General features: G+C 46.4%; 1 protein-coding gene across 1 annotated transcript in view; it reads right to left on the bottom strand.

Moving 5' to 3' along the window:
- Window positions 1-20,076, bottom strand: part of ACAP3 (ArfGAP with coiled-coil, ankyrin repeat and PH domains 3) — a 148,370-nt gene that overhangs the window by 11,719 nt on the left and 116,575 nt on the right. Inside the window, exons 15-25 of the mRNA XM_028740832.2 lie at window positions 18,728-18,936; window positions 17,323-17,392; window positions 16,231-16,325; window positions 15,413-15,627; window positions 13,760-13,864; window positions 12,685-12,786; window positions 12,417-12,509; window positions 11,206-11,426; window positions 10,043-10,152; window positions 7,849-7,959; window positions 7,218-7,279 (exon numbers count right to left, since the gene is read on the bottom strand). Coding sequence (XP_028596665.1) covers window positions 7,218-7,279; window positions 7,849-7,959; window positions 10,043-10,152; window positions 11,206-11,426; window positions 12,417-12,509; window positions 12,685-12,786; window positions 13,760-13,864; window positions 15,413-15,627; window positions 16,231-16,325; window positions 17,323-17,392; window positions 18,728-18,936 — 1,393 coding nt within the window. The remainder of the gene's footprint in view (window positions 1-7,217; window positions 7,280-7,848; window positions 7,960-10,042; window positions 10,153-11,205; window positions 11,427-12,416; window positions 12,510-12,684; window positions 12,787-13,759; window positions 13,865-15,412; window positions 15,628-16,230; window positions 16,326-17,322; window positions 17,393-18,727; window positions 18,937-20,076) is intronic.

Here is a 20,076-nt window from a genome sequence, read left to right as displayed (position 1 = left end):
AGGGAAGAAATTTGTGAAAGTTCAATGTTTCATCCTAATGAAAGCATATAAGAGGGCCAGATTCAGACTAAACGAGTTGAGCTCAGATGCCACTGAAATCAAATGGGGCAACTTAGCTGTAATGGCTCAAGCCCCATTGCTTTCAATGAGAACCAAGTTCAACTAACTTACAACTGCAGTCCTATGCATGCTTACGCAGAAGTAGGGCCCACTATGTTAAATGGAGCTTACTCCCAGGCAAGCGGGTCTAGAATTGCAACCTTTGTCCAGATCCAGCCCAGAAACTTGCTTTAGATGTGTTCGAAAACTATCAGGCTTCTGATGCTTTCTGAGCTATCTTCCAAAAATAAAGCAAAGAGGGTTGATAGAAAGCGATCTGAGCAGGGTGTGTGGGGAGGCAAATTTGCTGGATTTTCTTTTTTTTAAAAAAGCAACCACTCCCTAGCAACTGTACAAAAGAAATGAAAAATCTGACATTGAAATACAGCCGAACTGTATTGAATGAAGGGGGGGGGGAGGGAGAAAGTAATTGCACACGCCCTTGGGGGCTTCCTCAGTAATAAATTAAATACTTAAACAATGTCACCCATTTTAAAAAGACAGCACAGTATTCCATAACAAAAAGAACATTAACATTTTTTTTTTTTTAAAAAAGAACCCAATACTGCTAAGTAGGAAAAGTGCACATAGCTGATTTTATACATTGAATCTTAAATGTAGGTACTAATGTATCATAAATAGATAAAACACCTTGTCAGACATGCAACCCCCTTTGCAAGCCCCTACCTCAGGATTTAAACCGTGGCTTCCTTGTCTGCACCATCCCTGTACACTTTCCACATTTTAAAAACATGACAGCAGCCTAGAGGGCTGGTGGCAGGGAGAGGGGAGGGGGGGAACTGTACTCTACTGATCTTCAATGGGTGGGTTGGGGAGCCTCCATGGGTCACGGTGTTCTGCAGCTAAGGAGGGGTGAATTTGTCACTTTCAGTTTCTCTCTATTTCCCAAGCTTTCAGCCACGTTCTCCACATTTCCACATCAGTTTGCAATGAAAGAAAACGGTCCTCGTGAAAATCTATCATTATTTCAGTGTGCAATTTTTCAGGGTGAAAAATTGTAGGTATACTAATGCATTCCAAAGAGATAAAACACCACCTCGCCTAATATGCACATTTTTGCAAAGCAATTTTCCCAAACAGAATGCATTTGGGGGGGGGGGAGTTATCACTAACATGTGCATTATTAAGCACCCTTAAGTACTGTATATGCATTTTGGGGATGGGGGGAGTACACATTACATGGTTGGGGAACTGCATTGCAAAAGCACAGATTTCAATGGCTGCATTTCAGTTTGCACATTGTTTTGGAAAGTGGGGGAATCAGGTAGGACTGGCTTCAAACGCCAGCAAAATAGAATTTCCCTCCCGTCCCAAGTACCACCTCCATACAAATATATGGTTATATGAGAAATGATTCCCCAAATGCATGTCTGGCGTAAATGCAGGTCTGAAAAGGTCTGACGATAGTTGACACACACCTTTCCTGGGGCAGCTCATGCAATCATGAAATTAATTGACACGGACAGATGTTTCTGGGGGACTTTCAATGTGGTTCGCTCCCACAAGAAGCAGTGATGGCCACCAGCCTGGATGACTTAGACAAATTCTTTTGAACTACTGTAATGTCCACAGAGTTCTTTTCGTTTCTGATCTAATAGTTGGGGGCGGCAGTGTGGTAGTGTTGTAGATAAAGACCTAAGAAGGCCAGGGGGCCCATCTAATCCAGTATCCTGTTCTCACAGTGGCCAACCAGATGCCAAGCAGGATCTGAGTGCAACAACACTTTCCGCACCTAAGATTCCAGCAACTGGTGTTATGCGCAGGTATACTGTCTTCAACAATGGAGGTTCAACATAGCCATTATAGCCAGTAGCCGGTGATAGCCGTACCCTCCACGAATCTGTCTTTGACAGCCATCCAAGTTGGTGGTCACCACCGTCGGGTGGTATAATGTGAATTTTGGGTTTGACCCCCTGCTCCAGCCGTGAAGCTCAGGGGCGAAACTTTTGTGGGCGACTGTACGTTATCTTGGCTTAACATCCCTCGCAGGGTAGTTGTGGTGACAATAAGAACAGGATGACTCACTCAAGAGCTGCTCCGTCTGGCCTTTGGTTTGGACTCAGTCTGACCCTTATGTTTCCTTCCCCTTATGGTTTTGATCTATGGGCTACTTTTAAAACGAGGCTGCATTTTAAATTGCATTTTAACCTGTATTTTAAATTGGGTTTTTTCCTCCCTTTTATGTTTTTACTGTAATTTTACTGGTGTTGGCCACCCCGAGCCCGGCTCTGGCCAGGGAGGGCAGGGTATAAATAAAATTGATTATTATTATTTTTTCAATCCCAAGGTATGCAGACTTGAATTTCTGAGTGCAAAGATGGGATCCAAAAATGATTGGCTGATAATGCTTAGGACATGGTGGCTTCCTTGCTTCTACCAAGATACGGAAGAGAAGGACGGAATTTGCTATTCCTTTAAGAGGAGTGAGGGAATCACAGAACTGTAGAGCTGGAAGGGACCCAACGAGTCATCTAGTCCAGCCCCTGCAATGTAGGAATCATATTGAAAGAATCCCTGACGGATGGTCACTCAACTCCTGTTTGCAAACCTCCAAGGAATGAGAGTCGGCCACCTTCCGAGGGAGCCAATTCCACTGTTGAACAGCTCTTTCTGCCAGAAATGAGAACTGACTCATTTCTACTGGGGGAGGAACGGGTATGAAAATGAGAAGAATGGGCTCCCTAATTTGCACGTGCCCAGAGATGTGCATTGCAAGCACAGCATCTGAGTCAATATTGTGGGATGTGTGATTCAGCAGAGGGAGCTGGCTTGAGGAGGAGGAGGAGGGGGGGGGGAAGAAAGAAGGAAAGAGAAAAAGAGAGAGTATTTGATGTGTTCTTCATCACATCAGTCACCAGGGGTTGCGTCACAGCAGAGAGAGGCAGCTAAGCAGATTAACTGCATCCCCCAGGCTGACCTGAGGTCACAGAAGGTGAGGCAAAAGGCAGGAGAACCGTGGGGCTGACCTGAGCAGGAATGTTGTGCTGAGGTCTGGGGCATGAGGAAGAGGGTGGGGCTTCGGGGAGAGTCACATGGCTGTCAGAGAGGAAGGGCTGCAGCTCAGCATCAATGCATCTGGCTATGTTATTCCTATGTTCCCCTGTCCTAGGGGAAGGGCTGTGGCTCAGTCGCACAGAATCTGCCTTGTGTGCATGAGGTCCCAGGTTCAATCCCTGCCATCTGCAGGTAAAGGAGGAGTGAAGGGCGAGAAGTGAAGCTACAGGGAACCAGGCAGAGGGCCTTCTCGATAGTGGTGCCTGTCCTGTGGAACGCCCTCCCATCAGATGTCAAACAACTGCACAACTTTCCAAAGAAATCCGAAGGCAGTCCTGTATTGGGAAATTGTTAATATTTGACGTTACGCTGTGCTTTTATTATGGTGAAGGCCGCCCAGAGCGGCTGGGGAAACCTATTCAGATGAGCGGGGCATAAATAAATTATTTTTATTATTATTTAAGGTGAAAGGGAGCCCTTTCTGAAACCCCAGAGAGTCTTTGCCAGTCTGATGCAGTACAAAGCAGCTTCCTAGGTTAGGCGGTAGGGGACAGAACCGCAGAGAGCAATTGGCAACCAGGAACCCATGTGGCTTTAGGGCTTGTGTGAGAGGATTTGGGTGCAAGCTTGGTGTTTGAACATCAGCCCTTGTGACTGGAAGGCAACAGAATATCTCCGGAATGGCCAGGCCTGGTGGAAAAACTGGGAACACGTACTTACCCTCCCTGTTTTTTTAAAGCCCCAATGTAAATTTGCCAGCCTTTAAGAGTGATTTTCTCCTTGCATGCAGTTCCACCTCATGTATGCACTGTGGGAAACTGCCATGCCAAATTTGTAGAAGTGCAAATTTCAAAGCACGGCTGTGTTTCGGTTCAAATTTAGGTAAGAGTCGCCTTTCAGCACAAAATCCATTGGAATTTCTCTCCCCTCACTCCAGGCTTAAAGCTCACACTTTCGCCTCCCCTGCCCCAAACCTTCCCCAAAACTCTTGAGTGAGAATTGCATGCATCTGTAGCCTTTTGCACCACCCCAAGAGACTCGTACCTCAGTAGAGATCATTGGGAAAGTGTTAGCAGATGCTAAAATCATCTGCCTCAGCTCCTTAAGCAGGTATATATGAGATTGGCAGGGAGGAGGGCAATCGAGGCAGGAGATGGGATGGGAGACGTATCTGATGCCTCAGTGGAGAGGGTGGAGAGAGAGACGACCAGCAAAATTTGCTCGCTCATCCACAAGCCACCTAACCCTTGAACAGGAGGTAATGACACTGGGAACATTGTAGGATTCTTTCGCTTTGGGGAGGACAACTCCCCCTACCGCCCCGAGACAGTGCCTGGGCCAGCCGCTGCTTCATATTTTACACATGATCGTCAAGAGAAGTTATCCTACTCCTAAGTCTAAAGTAAAATCCCGGTCTGTCTCCTGACAGAGACCTTAAAAAAACAACAACCCCAAGAGTTACTCGGGAGAGTAAGAACAGGTCCTGCTCCAGAAAAAAGCATAATAAATAACCTAACCCTCCCCACCACATCCCACCCTGCCCCACCCCACCCCGAACACCCCGTATCCCAGAATCCAAGAAATCTTGAATTGCTGAGCCCTCTGCGGACATGCATCAGGGAGAGGAAGGATCACAGTCTTTGTAAGGGCGAGCATGCAAAGGAGAAATCCTCTTTCTCTGGAATTGTTAAGTAGGAAATCCATCATGATTTAGGAATATAAACCCACCCACCCCCTTATGTGCTCCAGTTAATTGTTGCCTCAGAAGGCTAGCTAGGAGTGACTTTACAATTCTCCCTGGGTGTGTGTGTGTTTTTTTGTCTTCCTAAAAAATAAATCAAAAATCAAAAACTCATCGCCGGCGATGAGCATCTTCTTCCAAGCCTCACCACTTTTGGCAAGTCTACAGGTGAGGACAGATGTAATATCCGAAAGGTGAAGACAGATGTACTATTTCAAGAGAAATTGTGGTGGGGATTGTTACTCCTCTATTCACAACAATGGGTGCAAAGTTAGCTGTCTGTTTTTTCTCTACTCCATGACCTTCAGGAAGGTTACACACCTTGTGGGCCATTTAAAAATAAATAAATTGAGGCACACTTTACAAAATAATAATAACAATAGTCACCCTGTACGCAGAGAGTTAGCACATCAGGAAGAAAGTTGGGCTAGAAACCACACCGACATGCTAGTCTTCCTCGTGCAGGGCATTTGTTTGGATATGGAGAAAAATTCCATTACATGAGCCCCCACCTACCATCAGGAGTGGTACAGCCCAGACACAAGTTAACAACCGCAGTGAGAACTGGGCCAAAGTCATTTTGCAGTATGACTAACAACTGGTCACCCTTAATTTATTCATTCATACCGCCAATCCCCCATAAAGTGGCATTTATAAAACAACAACAGTTACAAAACTGCCTTTGGGACCAGGACTGGAGGCGTCTCATTCACTTAGATAGTAGCCAACTGAGGCCACCCACAACTGATTTTTATTTTATTTTATTGGCCATAAAGGGGCAGCATTCTCCCTGCCTCACCCCCCGAGTTTGACCCTGAAAAAGAGATGAGGGTACAATTTGCACCTAACATAGGTTGCATCCAACTAAATCCTAGCCAGAGTGGGCCTATTGGAATTAATAGACCTACATTAGTTGTGCCTGTTCAATCCAATAGATCTACTCTGAGTAAGGCTAACAGTGGACACAACCCACGGCGATGATGCTTCCACGCTCTTCTCATGTATGTTACATTTGCCTTCGCCCTTCAAGGATCGCGTCCTCATCTTGGAAGCGGCTGAGTTATGGCTTTGACCAGCTAAGCTTACCTCCCTGTTAAATATTCCATACACACACAGGAAAAGAAAAACCACCTCAAAACAAAACAAAGCAAAAACCAGAGGAAGCCTTTGCCGGCATTAACCTGAGAGCATGTAAGGTGGGCAGCCATGCCTCTCAATCCAAAGAACTGTAGCACATGCAAAAAGGGCACAGCAAACAGACCTGCCGATCGCCCCACCAAACCCCCGTCAACACCTGCTCTGTACGTTAAGTGGGCCAGGAATTTGCGTTTCCAGCCCAAACCAACTGGCTGAGCTTTTCATATGTGTGTGTGATCGGCACTCCAAAACCTCTGAAAGACACATCACAGGTTGATGGCTAATGCCATTGGGGGGAGAGGGGGAGAGAGAGAGAGAGAGAGAGAGAGAGAGAGAGAGAGAGAGAGAGGAATATGCCCCTTTCAAGTCCCAATCTCGGCTCCCTTTTCACCTATATGTACAATTCCCTCTTCTCTCTGCAAAAGTCTCTCTCCTCCGAACCTTGCTTTTAATTCCTGGCAACGCGGGTTTAAAAACAGCAATCAAACTCTTGGGAAAGTGGGTGAGAGGCGCTTCTTACGCTCTTAGGGCTGACCCACACCAAGCACAGGGCTCCTCCCCAAAGAATCTTGGGAACTGCAGTTGACCCCCTCAAAGAGCTACACTCCCTAGCGCCCTTAAACAAGCTCCACTTCCCAGGGTTCTTCAGGGAAAAGCTGCGTGCTTTTAATGTGCATTCAAAGGTGCTCTGTGGTGTGGACGTGATCCCGCAAAGCCCGCAAGGCAGAACGGGTGTTCTGGCCCTGATCCACCCGCTTCCAAAGTTTGCGTACCTTAAAAACCAGAACCCTCCCCAATTCTGGGACCAGAGGTGACAATTTTACACATATATTTCACGTTAAGGGTTCTTTGCCTGTATCCCCTCTCTCAGTCTCTCTCTTTATCTCTCTTCCTCCTTCTGCGTGGCCATCGGGGCAAACCCACCCATGGGCTTTTGGAATGGAAAACTTCCATCAGCGAGCCCCCCGCCCCCCAGTTGCCAAACATCCCCCCTCCCCCCACCACAAGACACGTCTACAGTTTTGTTTTGTTTCCTTCTTTCCTGGGATCAGTCAGCATCCTTAAATTTCGACCCAAAAGAGGAGGAGGAGGAGGAGGAGGAGGAGGAAGAGGAGGCATCAGGGTTGCGGGAGTCGTCACTAACACTCATCTATGTTAAGGCTGATGAACTCCTGTATACACTTCCTGTACTGGAGCTCTGTGGGGCTGTTGTTCGGATATTGACCTGGATGACCAAACGGGCCCTCGGCTTCTCGCATCTCTTCGTTCATTCGAGCCAGACGCAGCCTGGAGGAGGAGGGAAGGTCTGCTTAGCCATATAAAAGAACACATGTGTATCTGAAGAAGTGTGCATGCACACAAAAGCTCATACCAATAACAAACTTAGTTGGTCTCGAAGGAGCTACTGGAAGGAATTTTTTTAAAAAAATTATTTTGTTTTGTTTCGACTACAGCAGACCAACAAGGCTATCTACCTGTAACTAGAACAAATCGTTCATAAAGGTAGACTGGCCACGGACAAATTTAACAATATTTTGAATTCATTTTTATAAGCACTGTATTAGGTTAAATGCAGGTTAATTACAAGAACGACCTTGTAATATTTGCAAGTTCTGGGCTCTTTTTTGGGGATAGTATATGGGTGTCATTTCTTTTTCTTCTTCTTTACTTCTCTTGTTCACTGTTTCTGCAACCCTGGCCTAGACTGCTTAGGCTTTGAAAGGGTCGAGACTCGCAGCAAGCCAGTGCATTGCAGGGGGGCTGGGCTAGATGACCCTCATGGTCCCTTCCAACTCAACAATTCTATGATCAGATCCAGGGGGAAGGCTCTGACATGGCAGAGGGGCCCCACTTACAAGGTAACAATGTCCGCATTAGCAGCCTGGACCGCGATGCTCAGAGGGTCCTGCCCATCCTCGTCCACCGCGTGCTGGTTGGCTCCTCTTTTTAGGAACAAGCAGACCTGGCTGTCAAACGTAAAAAGAGAGAGAAAGAGAGAGTGAGCAAGAGACACAGAGATGTCGGAGAAAAATCACAGCCAACCATAGTAGACTGAGGCTGCAATCCTATTAAGGGTGGACGAACAGGTCAGTTTCCATCTATCTCAGTTTCTCATTCTTCCAATGTTAAGTTGGGTTCTCCACATTTCCACATCAGTGTGAGATTACTATTATTGTTTAAAGTCCTCGTGAAAACTCACTAGCATTTTAGTGCCTATTTCTCCTCATTTTTGCAATGTGGTTTCTCCTTAAAATAATGCCTTTCTGTACATTATGTTGGGACACGGGTGGCACTGTGGGTTAAACCACAGAGCCTAGGACTTGCCGATCAGAAAGTCGGTGGTTCGAATCCCCGCGACGGGGTGAGCTCCCATTGCTCAGCCTCCTGCCAACCTAGCATTTCGAAAGCACGTCAAAGTGCAAGTAGATAAATAGGTACCGCTCCAGCGGGAAGGTAAATGGCATTTCCATGTGCTGCTCTGGTTCACCAGAAGCGGCTTAGTCATGCTGGCCACATGACTGTACGCCGGCTCCCTAGGCCAATAAAGCGAGATGAGCGCTGCAACCCCAGAGTCATCCGCGACTGGACTTAATGGTCAGGGGTCCCTTTACCTTTACTTTACATTATGTTCACCAATATTTCTATGCACATTTGAACCCCGTATATGCAGTGTGTGAGTAAAGTTTCTGAATTAGAAGCGGCAACGTAGTTTAATGGTTAGTGTGTTGGACTGTGACCTGGGAGACCAGGGTTCAAATCCCCACATAGCCTTGGGGCCAGTCGCTCCCTCTCAGCCTAACCCCCCTCACAAGGTTGTTGTTGTAGGGAGTGAATGAGGAGGTGGAGAACCATGTATGCCACCTAGGAGAAAAGCGTGGGCTTGGAATGCAATAAAATAAATACATAAATAATATTTATATTAGTATGTGATCATTTCCCACACAAACCACCTCTGTCTTTAAATCAAATACTTAAGTAAAACCCAGAAAAGTCACATACGAACTTCCCCCCACCTGACTCAGACTTTTAGGAATCGAACGGGCTAGGCACTAAGCATTGATCGGTTGTGCTTCTTCTATGCCCAAAACCAGCCTGCAAAAATGCCATTTTCCTTTGCCTAGATTTGAAGCTTAGTCAACAAAACTTTATGTGGACTTGTATCCAGAACACCAAATGGCCTACAATTTTTAGGCTCAGATCTCTCCCCATTTATTCTACAGAGGAACAATAATTCTGGAACACCACCCAACAGGAATAACCCCTGCCTGGTTAATGTCAGAGAACAATTTAGTCAAAATTGGAGCCCGCCAAGACTGGTTGAATTTAAATATTTCAGGCAGGAAGCGCATGGTTTTGCCTGTTGTCAGGTTTTTAAGTGAACAACGGATCTCAGTGTGGTATAGTGGTTAAGAGCAGTAGACTTGTAATCTGGTGAACCGGGTTTGCGTCTCCGCTCCTCCACATGCAGCTGCTGGGTTACCTTGGGCTAGTCACACTTCTCTGAAGTCTCTCAGCCCCACTCACCTCACAGAGTGTTTGTTGTGGGGGAGGAAGGGAAAGGAGATTGTTAGCCGCTTTGAGACTCCTCAAAGGGAGTGAAAGGCGGGATATCAAATCCAAACTCCTCCTCCAAACTCCTGAGTTGTCAAAGGCAGCCAGTCAGGGAGACAAAATGAGCCTTCCTCAACAGGTGCACTTCTGAACACATTATTCGAGAGGAGAACCACATTGCAAGATTTGGAGAAGTGCAAATTTCGGCGGATGGCTATGTTTCGGCTCGAGGATTGTTTTGAAAAGTGCAAATTAGATGGGTTCATGTTTATTTGGAGACAACCAAGTGTTATTGGACCTCTTTGAACCCCTCAGCATCCACACAGCTGCATTTTGCACCAATGGAATATTCTGAACAGTCTTCAAAGGCAGCCCCGCATAGAATGCATAGCAGCAGTCAAGCTAGGACACAATTAGTACATGGATAGCCAGGTCTGACATATACCAGCTTAAGCTAAGGCACCCCTTCCTGGTAGCTTCGCGCCCCGAATGACTCACCCAGTGTGGCCCAAATACGTAGCGTGATGCAGAGGTGCGCGCCCTCGAATATCTCTTTGGTTAACGTCTGCTCCATTCTGGAGCAAGAATTCGCAGGCTATCAAGGAGCCCTGATGGAGACAATTGGGAGAGAGATCAGATGGGAGAAAGAAACTACAGGAGCACCAAACAGACTCCGGCAAGTGTAATCTGCATCCCTTCTTGCTAGAGAGCCGTGGGAGCTGCAGTTTTCTGAGGAGACTGCTGCCCCCCTACAGAACTCTTGGCACCTTTATCAGAGCTACAATTGCAAGAGTTCCTTGGGAGACACCACAAAAAGTTAAGTTTTTAGCAGGTCTTCACAATATGAATCTCTCTTTTTAATCAACTACTTTCTATTGCTGTTTTGCTGCTGTTCTTAACTATGTTGTACATATGTGTGTGCGTGTGTACCGATAGATATTATTGTATTTTAATGTTGTAAACCCCCTTGACAGACAGGTTAATCACGGTCCATTAACTTCAGTGGGTCTGCTCTGAGGAGGAGTAATGTGAGATAAAACCCAACATCATTAACAACTTGGGATCCGTTTACCTTTAAGATCACCCTACCCAGGCCCATGCAAAGATTGGCTGAGGCCCAGGGCAGGAGTCTTGTTAGAATAAAGTTATAAACTCAAACAAAAAAACCAGTCAGTCCCTAGAGGCCCCCCACAACTGACTTAGGCCTCCGAGGCCCAGGGCAAGTGTACCAGGCAGCTCCCCACCCTCGGCAGGGGGGCCTGGTCTTACCTCCATTTGCTCTACCACTTCAATTGGCGGGACTGGCACTGTTGCCTGTGGGACATAATGCCCATTCTGTATTTGTAAGAACTCGATTGTTCAGTGTGGCAGTGTCTACCCTTTGGAACTCCCTGCCTATTGATATCAGGTCGGGACCCTCACTGTATTCCTTTCAGAGCCTGCTAAAAACATTCTTGCCAACCCAGATGTCTAGAAAGTTGATGCAAGTTTTAATCCATTTAATTTTTCTTAGTGATGAATGTCTCTGATTTATCTTTCTTCATAACCCTCTTTGAGGTTTTATTTATTTAATTTTTTGAAAATCAGGCGGTGTATACATTTTTACGGAATAAATAAATACCGCCGCCGCCATTGAAATAGCTGAGGCTTGTTAGCCTTACCCCCATTACGGCTTGGATCAACGGGGTTTTGTTCTCATCCTCGTCGTTCACCCAGTTGACGTCCGCCCCGTGCGCCAGGGCCTCCGCCATCACAGGCAAATTCCTGGCCCGTGAAGCCTTGTAAACCAGCAAACCCGGGTGCAGCTCCCGCAGGTCCTCCAAATCGGAGGCCTCTTGCTCTATTTCAGCTTCTCCGCTGGATTCTTCTGAAACTTCACACTCTAACAAGGCGTAGGACGAGAAGCAGAGAAGAAAAAGCCAGCATGAGGCACAGACGTAGACCATATGTGATGCTCAGACCTGTTCTCTGGCCTCAATGGGAGCCAAGCCTGCAGCTATGACCTGAACAGCTCCACCCTCTTGTTTGCCTAGGACCACCCTATCATTTGCATAGCCCCACCTCCAGATTTATTTCCTTGCTTTGCACTGGAGCAGGCATACAGAACCTCAGGCTGGGCTAAGTAGCCGGTGTGGCCCTATGGGCCTTTCTGATTGGCCCTCAGAATTCTCCCCAGGCCACACCCCTCAACCAGCCTGGCTTCACACCCTCCTTGAGTATTTCTGCTTCACTGGAATGTGTCCTTGAGACTTGATGAATGGAAGATAAGAGAGGGGTGTGTGGGTGCATGAGAAGGAGAGGAAGAAAGAAAGAGTAGAAATTGTCCCACTGCACAAAAGTTAAAACAGACACCCCTGGCCCTGCCTGCCCACTTTTGTCCCTGGCCCTGCCCATCTGTGCCATGAGACCCCTAGAAGGTTGCCAGGTAAGGAATATGGCCCTTGGACCGCAAAAGGCTCTCATGTCAGGAGCTCAAATTTATCAGATAATTGAAGTCAGCTATCAAGGACGCGGGTGGTGCTGTGGGTTAAACCACAGAGCTCAGGGCTTGCTGATCAGAAGGTCGGCGGTTCGGATCCCCGCGACGGGGTGAGCTCCCGTTACTCGGTCCCTGCTCCTGCCAACCTAGCAGTTTGAAAGCACGTCAAAGTGCAAGTAGATAAATAGGTACCGCTCCAGCGGGAAGGTAAACGGCGTTTCCGTGCGCTGCTCTGGTTCGCCAGAAGCGGCTTAGTCATGCTGGCCACATGACCCGGAAGCTGTACGCCGGCTCCCTCGGCCAATAAAGCGAGATGAGCGCCGCAACCCCAGAGTCGTCCGCGACTGGACCTAACGGTCACGGGTCCCTTTACCTTTATCAAGAAGTACTTACCTTCCTCCGTGACGCTGTCCACCACCGAGCCAAACACTAGGACGTCGGTGCTGCCGTCGGTGCTGCCGCCCAGCCCACTGTCACTGCTCAGACCTGCGGGGCCAACAAGACACAATCCAAGGGCATTTTAATATGCGGGGAGGCACACACACACACACACACACACACACACACAACCATCTGGTACCCAGAGGTATACTGCCTCTGAACGTGGAAATTCCACTTCGCACCTCCTGTAGGGCTATGCTGCCAAGCCATTCCACCTTACCTCCATCCAGGAGGAACGGCGATCCGCTCCCAGTGGGACCGTTACCACTGTCGCTCCATGGGCTGGCTGCCAGGGGGTGCGGCACAGAGATGTGGTTGCCACCTAAGTGGAAGGTGGAAGGAAGTTGAGGGGGCAGTCATGGTCATAGGCACAGGTGGTTTTTCTGCTTTTTTATTATTTATTTAAAGAAATGCGGCAGTCTAGAATGGATCTTGCTCTCCTTAAAGGATGAATGGGAGAGGGGGACAGGAAAGAAAGCTGGCTAACTGTCCTTTTAGTAACCAAACAATTAAACCCCTGTGTTGCAAACAATCATCAGTAATAGCCAAGGCAACACGATGACCAAGTACAACAATGCGATGTCAATATAAACTCTTTATATAATCTATACAGAACATTGAACAGCATGGAATATATGAAATATGCACTCTCTGTAAAACCAAACAAACAGAAATCTTATAAATCTCTGAAAATCACAAAATATGCACAGATTTATGGCTTGTTTTCACCAGTTAAGAATCTGACCCATTGCTTCTTTCAGAGACTTGCATAATCGACAAAGGCTTTCAGAGACTCATAAAACTTATGTTTATTTGGTTCTATATTTTCAAGAGAATCCATCAAGAGTGCATATTTTGTGATTTTCAGAGATTTATAAGATTTCTGTTTATTTAGTTTTGCAGAGAGTGCATATTTCATATATTTCATACTGTTCAATGTTCTGTATATATAAAGAGTTTATATTAACTGTCCTTTTAAGCAGGGGAGAAAAAGAAGGAAGAAACCAGTCCCACAAAGCATAAAAAGACTAAGGGGGTAGGAAATGATAAAGGTGAAATTGGGAGGCGGGGGGACAATAGGTTGCGGTGCTTGAAAAATACTTGGGTTCTAGCCAGTGCAGTCCTACTCAAGAGTAGAACTTACTTAGATACAACCCATTGTGTATTTTTTCCTTCCAACCCCACCCTTTCTCAGTCTTTTTGCTGCTGTTGCGACTCAAGATGCACGCCCCAGATGCGGCAGAATGGAAGGGCAAAGTCGCCAGCAAATTCGCCAGCAGCTTAGTTGTACTTACTGCGTGGCCCAGCCCCGGCTCCCGTGTCGAAGTACGAGAAAAGCGAATCCAGCTCGTCGGGGCAGAAGAGGGAATCCCGTCGGAACTTCCTCTCAAGGGTGGCAGCTGTGTGGAAAGAGAAACCCTTATGTGTTCCCTGTGTTTGTTGTTTGTGTTCTCACGCACACAACTTGTGCACACATGCACACCAACCCACAATACAGTGGTACCTCGGGTTAAGTACTTAATTCGTTCCGGAGGTCCGTTCTTAACCTGAAACTGTTCTTAACTTGAAGCACCACTTTAGCTAACGGGGCCTCCTGCTGCTGCTGCTGCGCTGCCGGAATACAATTTCTGTTCTCATCCTGAGGTAAAGTTCTTAACCCGAGGTACTATTTCTGGGTTAGCGGAGTCTGTAACCTCAAGCGTCTGTAACCTGAAGCGTATGTAACCCAAGGTACCACTGTATAATACAGGCCATGGTTAAACTATGGAACTCACTGCCACAGGAGGCAGTGATGACCACCAACTTGGGTGGCTCTGAGACAAATTCATGGAGGACAGGGTTATCAGCAACAATGAGTTATGCTGGCCTGGTTCTGCCTCCACAGTTGGAGGCAGCCATGCTTGAATACCAGATGCTGAAAACTGCAAGAAGGGAGAATTTTGTTATGCTGAGGTCCTGCTTTCAGTTTTCATAGGCATCTGGTTGGCCACTGTGAGAAGAGGAGGCAGAACTACACCCAGCAGGCTCTTCTCAGGTCCTTAAATGTGGTAGGATTACAGAATGCGTAATGAATAGCATTATCTGCAGAGTAAGTACTTTGGGAGGTATTCGGCTAAGTGCTACTCAGAGGAGGTTCACTGCAATTAATGAACCAAAGTTAGCTATATCCATTAATTTCAATGGGAGTATTCTGAGTAGGACAGCAATACCACCCTATATAATCCACGCACCGTCTTGTACACCAGTGCTGCTCTTCTAACAATCCAAACAAGTGTACAGTTTGATGGTTAAGATTAGTGAGGTTTTGAAAGGTTCTGTCCACCATCCTGATGCAAAACGGAAAATAGCTGAAATAGAGCAAAAAATCTGCTCTTGGGATCTTGATGTCTCAGGAACTGCCATGCAGAGTTTAGTTACGCTAACTTAAGAGGTGTGTGGAATGCACAGCAAATGAACAACTTTCAAAAACTATATAGTTAATGTTCCTATATGATTTGCAAAATATATTATTATCAAGCTAAATCTCTGGAAAGTTATTATCTCAGTAGGGCCATTTTCAGAGTGGACAGAGCTGTCCACCTGTCAATCTCCTGACAGTGGTAAGATTGGCGATATGCCTCTGCCTACTGCTTTTTAAAGAGCGGACAGAGGCTCACCTCCGATCTTAGCACTGTTGCCCCACAGCACTAAGATGAGAAAGTGGATAAATCCGGCCTGCACTTTGACACCCTATAGAATGGTTGACATGCTTTAATCTTTATAGGCCATTGGTCCAACCCAGCAGGACCCTTCTAAAACTCTGAATGTGACTTCTGAAAATGCCTAACATGAAGTAAAAAAAATAAAAATACATTGTGTTACTGAACTGAGGCACGGATGAACCATCCCTTCTAAGAGACGGCACATGCAGAAAATAAGGGCTGGTGTGGCAAACAGCAGTTCCTCACCTGAAGAGTGTGCTGCCGGTGATGCGTTTCCTGCTTCGTGCCGGTACTTCCTCCGTGCTGTGGGCGCTTTTGTGGAGCTGTTGCGCCTCTGGCACTTTTTCACGCTCCAGCGCCGGGGTTTCCTCTCATTCTCCGCCAGGGCCTCCCCAGTCGACAGCTGCTTCAGGAACTTCTTCTCCACGTATTTGACTTTGATCCATGCTTCTTTGTCCTGCCTGAGAGGGAACTCAGTTTCATGAAGAGCTCCTTCAGAGCACCTGTTTGGTTCAGCGTCCATCTTGATTTGCTTGCACAAAGCTGATGCAGAGGTTAGGCTGAGCCTTTGCTCTGACTTGTTTATGGGGCTAGGCCACAAATAGATAAGAGGGTGCATTGGGATCTACCAGCTGATCTCAGGGTTGAATATCAGTGGATCGGAAAGAGTTTACCTCCTACTGGGTTAACAAGGTCAACAATGAGAAAGGGAGTCTGTTCCACTGTCGAACAGCTCGTACCGTCAGAAAGATCTTCCCGACGCTTAGTCGGAATCTCCTTCCTCGTAACTTGAAGCCACTGCTTCACATCCCAGGAGTAAACAAGCTTACTCCATCCTCCATGTGACAGCCCTTTAGATATCTGAAGATGGCAATCATCCCTCCTCTCAGTCTCCTCTTTACCAAGCTAAACATATCCAGCTCCCTCAACCATTCCTCATAAGGCCTGGTAGTACTCAATAACACCTGGAGGGCTATAGGCTCTCCATTTCTGGTCTACAAGGTATTGCCCTTCAAGAAGGTCTTCCTGTCCTACACATTGCAGAGCGGAGAGGACAGCCATACCTTGAGCTGCCCGCGGTGGGCTTCTTGAGTCCCAACTCCTCGCACTGTGCCTCGTAGATCTGGTTCATGGTGGCGTTCCCCAGCTCACACATCAGCTTTTAGAAAAGCAAGCAGAAACACAGTATGTTAGGGGGAAGGGATGTTCTCCTCCCCCCGGCCACAGCCAACTGCATTTACCCACAATTAGGGATGGCTGACTCTGTCAATTTCGGTTTCTGTCAGTTTCTGGTTTTCCCCAACAACAAAGAAATTTGATCCAGTTTCTCATTTTCCCCAGTGTTGAAGAAATTTGATCCAGTTTGCGTTTAAAGGCAAAGTCACCGAATTCACATATTGTCAAACAATATGGAAGAATATGTTGAGGGAAGTTTTTAATGTTTGATGTTTTATTGTGTTTTTAATATTCTGTTGGGAGCCGCCCAGAGTGACTGGGGAAACCCAGCCAGATGGGCAGAGTATAAATAAATTATTATTATTATTATTATTATTATTATTATTATTATTATTATTATTAAGCAGAAACACAACCAACCTTTGAAATCCAAATTTTTCAACACAGTCCTCAACAAATGAAATGTGTACTAAAGAAGGCATACATATATGAATACAATTTGCATTCAAATGCATACGTTCATGAAAACAACATTTTAAAAATCATTATTTTAGGAAAAATAGGGTTTTGCAAAAATTGTGTCAATTAGGGAAACTGCAAAATGTGTCCAGTAGCAAAAATGAGCATAACATGTTGATGAATTTTCATGAAGACTTTATATAAAAAAATAAAGATTACAAACTGATGTGGAAATTTGGAAAACCGAACTTACGACCAGGAAAATGAGAAACTGAAATCCCATCCCTAGCAGCTAGATCAAGGATAGCCAACAGATGTTATGGGAGTACAATTCCCACCATTCCCAGCTAGCATGGCCAATGGACAGGGACGATGGGAACTGTAGTCCAACAAAGTGCGCCAGAGAGCTCCCGCCCCACCCCCTCAAGAGGTGCATCCCATACAGCACAGGCCGCCCCCCCTCCCACCCACTAACCCTTCCTGCCTACTACCTATTTGTGATTCGGAGTTTTGGCCTCTACCTTCAGTAGCTCTGGCTCCCAGGAATCCAGTGTGAGCGACCGCACTTTGGAGCAGTGGACCCCTAAGCTCCTGTAGGGAAGGGGAAAACAGACAAGAGAGGAGAGTGGTTGTACAGTTCAACAGCTGTTTGGTACATACATACACAAGGTGGCACGTATTAATCAGCACGTCCACAGGATTTCTGCACACGCAGCCAGTCTAGTACAGGGTCAGTGGTTAGAGCACCTGTTCTGGGTGCAGGTTCTATCCCTGGTGCCATGGAGGACAAGAGTATTGATGGCTACTAGTCGTGATTGCTATGTTCTGCTTCTTCTGGCAGAGGCATTATGCCTCTGAATATCAGCTGCTGGGAATTTCAGGTGGAGAGGGCTACTCTTGCGCTCATGTCCAGGAGTAGATGGACCTGCTTTGGCCTGATCCAGCAGGCCTGTCTTATGTTCTTATCTCTAGGTAGAGCTAGGAGTGTCCCTTGTCTGATATCCTGGAGAACCCCTGCCAGGATGGAAAGATACATACTACAGAGGAACGGCTGATAAAATTACTGGAAATTAAAAAAAATATTGTCCAGTAGCACCTTAGAGACCAACTAAGTTTGTTCTGGGTATAAGTTTTCGTGTGCATGCAGACTTCTTCAGATACACATACACACGAAAGCTTAAACCCAGAACAAACTTCATTGGTCTCTAAGACGCTACCGGACAATTTGTTATTTATTTTGACTGCGTCAGACCAGCACAGCTACCTACCTGAATCTAAAATTACTGGACTTAGCTGAGATGGCAAAGTTAACATGTTTAATTGGAGAAAAATCACGACTAACATTTATTAAGGATTGGATTTGGGGCTTTTTGCGTGAAAGAGAAAATGAACTTGTAACACCTGATTTGAAGAGTGAAAAAATAAAGGCTTATAGAAAATACAATAGTTGGGTGTTAATGAGCGAATACTGTATTTAGATGGCAGACAAGAGAACCGGAAATCTTTTTATCTTTTTTTCTACTTTATTTTCTTTCTCTCTTTTTTTTTCTCCCCACCCCCTTTCTTTTCTCCGCCCCCCCCCATTTTTCTTCTTTTTGCTCCTGTTCCTTTTAGATTAGATTTTTTAAAATATATCTTCTATTCTGGTGTATTATAAAAACATACTTTGTATTGGGTATGAACATTTGTATATCAAGTATCGATAAAAATACCAATAATTAAGAGGACCCCAGCCAGTCAGTGTAGTCAATACCAGTGGTCTGGACAGGAAAGGCATGCCATTGCTCTTTTTGTGAGTTTCTCAGAGGGCTTACGGCTGGCTTATTGGAACAGGATGTTTGAACTGATGGACCTTCGAATCCAACAGAGCAGGGCTATTTCGTTGCCCTTGTGCCCTATTTGCCGGGATCAACTCAGCAAGCTTACCTGTGAATCCCTGAACATTCAATGCATAGTAAGATGCCCAAGTTGATGCTGGCCCAGCGGGGGTCGGCTTGCCCGCAGTCACAGCACTGGTCATTGCCTGGGATGCTCTGCACCCTCTGCAGGATGGTTTCGCCTTTGGCACTGCGGTCCCGAGAGTCAGTAGCCGAGTCGATGCTGCTGGTGGAAGGAGAAGCTGTTCGGTCCAGTCTCTGGAAAGAGGTACAGAGGGGGATTGAGCAATGAAAAAATTGCCTGCTGGTGTTTCTTGCAGCCTTGGTCCAGTATATCTGAAGGAGCATCTCCACCCCCATCGTTCTGCCCGGACACTGAGGTCCAGCGCCAAAGGCCTTCTGGCGGTTCCCTCACTGCGAGAAGCCAAGTTACAGGGAACCAGGCAGAGGGCCTTCTCGGTAGTGGCACCCGCCCTGTGGAACGCCCTCCCACCAGATGTCAAAGAGAACAACAAGTACCAGACTTTAAGAAGACATCTGAAGGCAGCCCTGTTTAGGGAAGCTTTTAATGTTTGGTGCATTACTGTATTTTAATATTTTGTTGGAAGCTGCCCAGAGTGGCTGGGGAAGCCCAGCCAGATGGGTGGGGTATAAATAATAAATTATTATTATTATTCCAATAGTGGCTGGTTCCCATTGAGACTGGTAGGGCAGAGGGCAGGGAGCCCAACAGTAGGTGGCGCCAGAGCCAATGACAGGCAGAGACAGAGCCATTGGCAAGAGGGGCTACCCTCAGATTGGTTGTAAGTCAGAAGGCAGGTAGACAGGGGCTGGCTGAGAGCAGACTGAGGTTGGTGGGGCAGTGCCCCCTTTGCCCCAATGAAATGAAGCTCTTTTTCCATTTGCCCCAAGGAAATGAGGCTCTTTTGCTGTTTGCATCCTCCATGATGCAAAATGAAAGCGTCTATGTTGCGTAGTTGTTAGAGCATTGAAGAAGAACCCAGGAGACTGAGGTCCAAATCCCCACTCAGCCATCAAGCTTGTTGGGATCAACTTGGGCCAGCCACTGTCTCTCAGCCTAACCTACCTCACAGGGTTGTTGTGAGGATAAAATGGGGAGTGGAGAGTACTTTGCATGCCACCTTGAGCTCCCTGGGGGGAAAGTAGGATAGAAATGTAAGAGAATGATGTCAATGATTATCTTATCATCATCATTCTTATTGTTCAACTTGCAATTCAGGGGACAGAATACAGAAAATTCTGTTCTACTGCAGTCTATCGCTTGCAGAAATGCAACAGTGTCAGTTACCCTATTTCAAAGAGTTAAGATTCTCCCACAGATGAATTGCATGTTACCTTCCATCTTAGTACTGTAGAAGCATTACAGGCACTCACAGT

The sequence above is a fragment of the Podarcis muralis genome, chromosome 7, assembly GCF_964188315.1.
Source record: "Podarcis muralis chromosome 7, rPodMur119.hap1.1, whole genome shotgun sequence".
Taxonomy (NCBI): domain Eukaryota; kingdom Metazoa; phylum Chordata; class Lepidosauria; order Squamata; family Lacertidae; genus Podarcis; species Podarcis muralis.
Note: the sequence above shows the minus strand (reverse complement) of the source record. Positions and strands in the feature narration are given on the sequence as shown.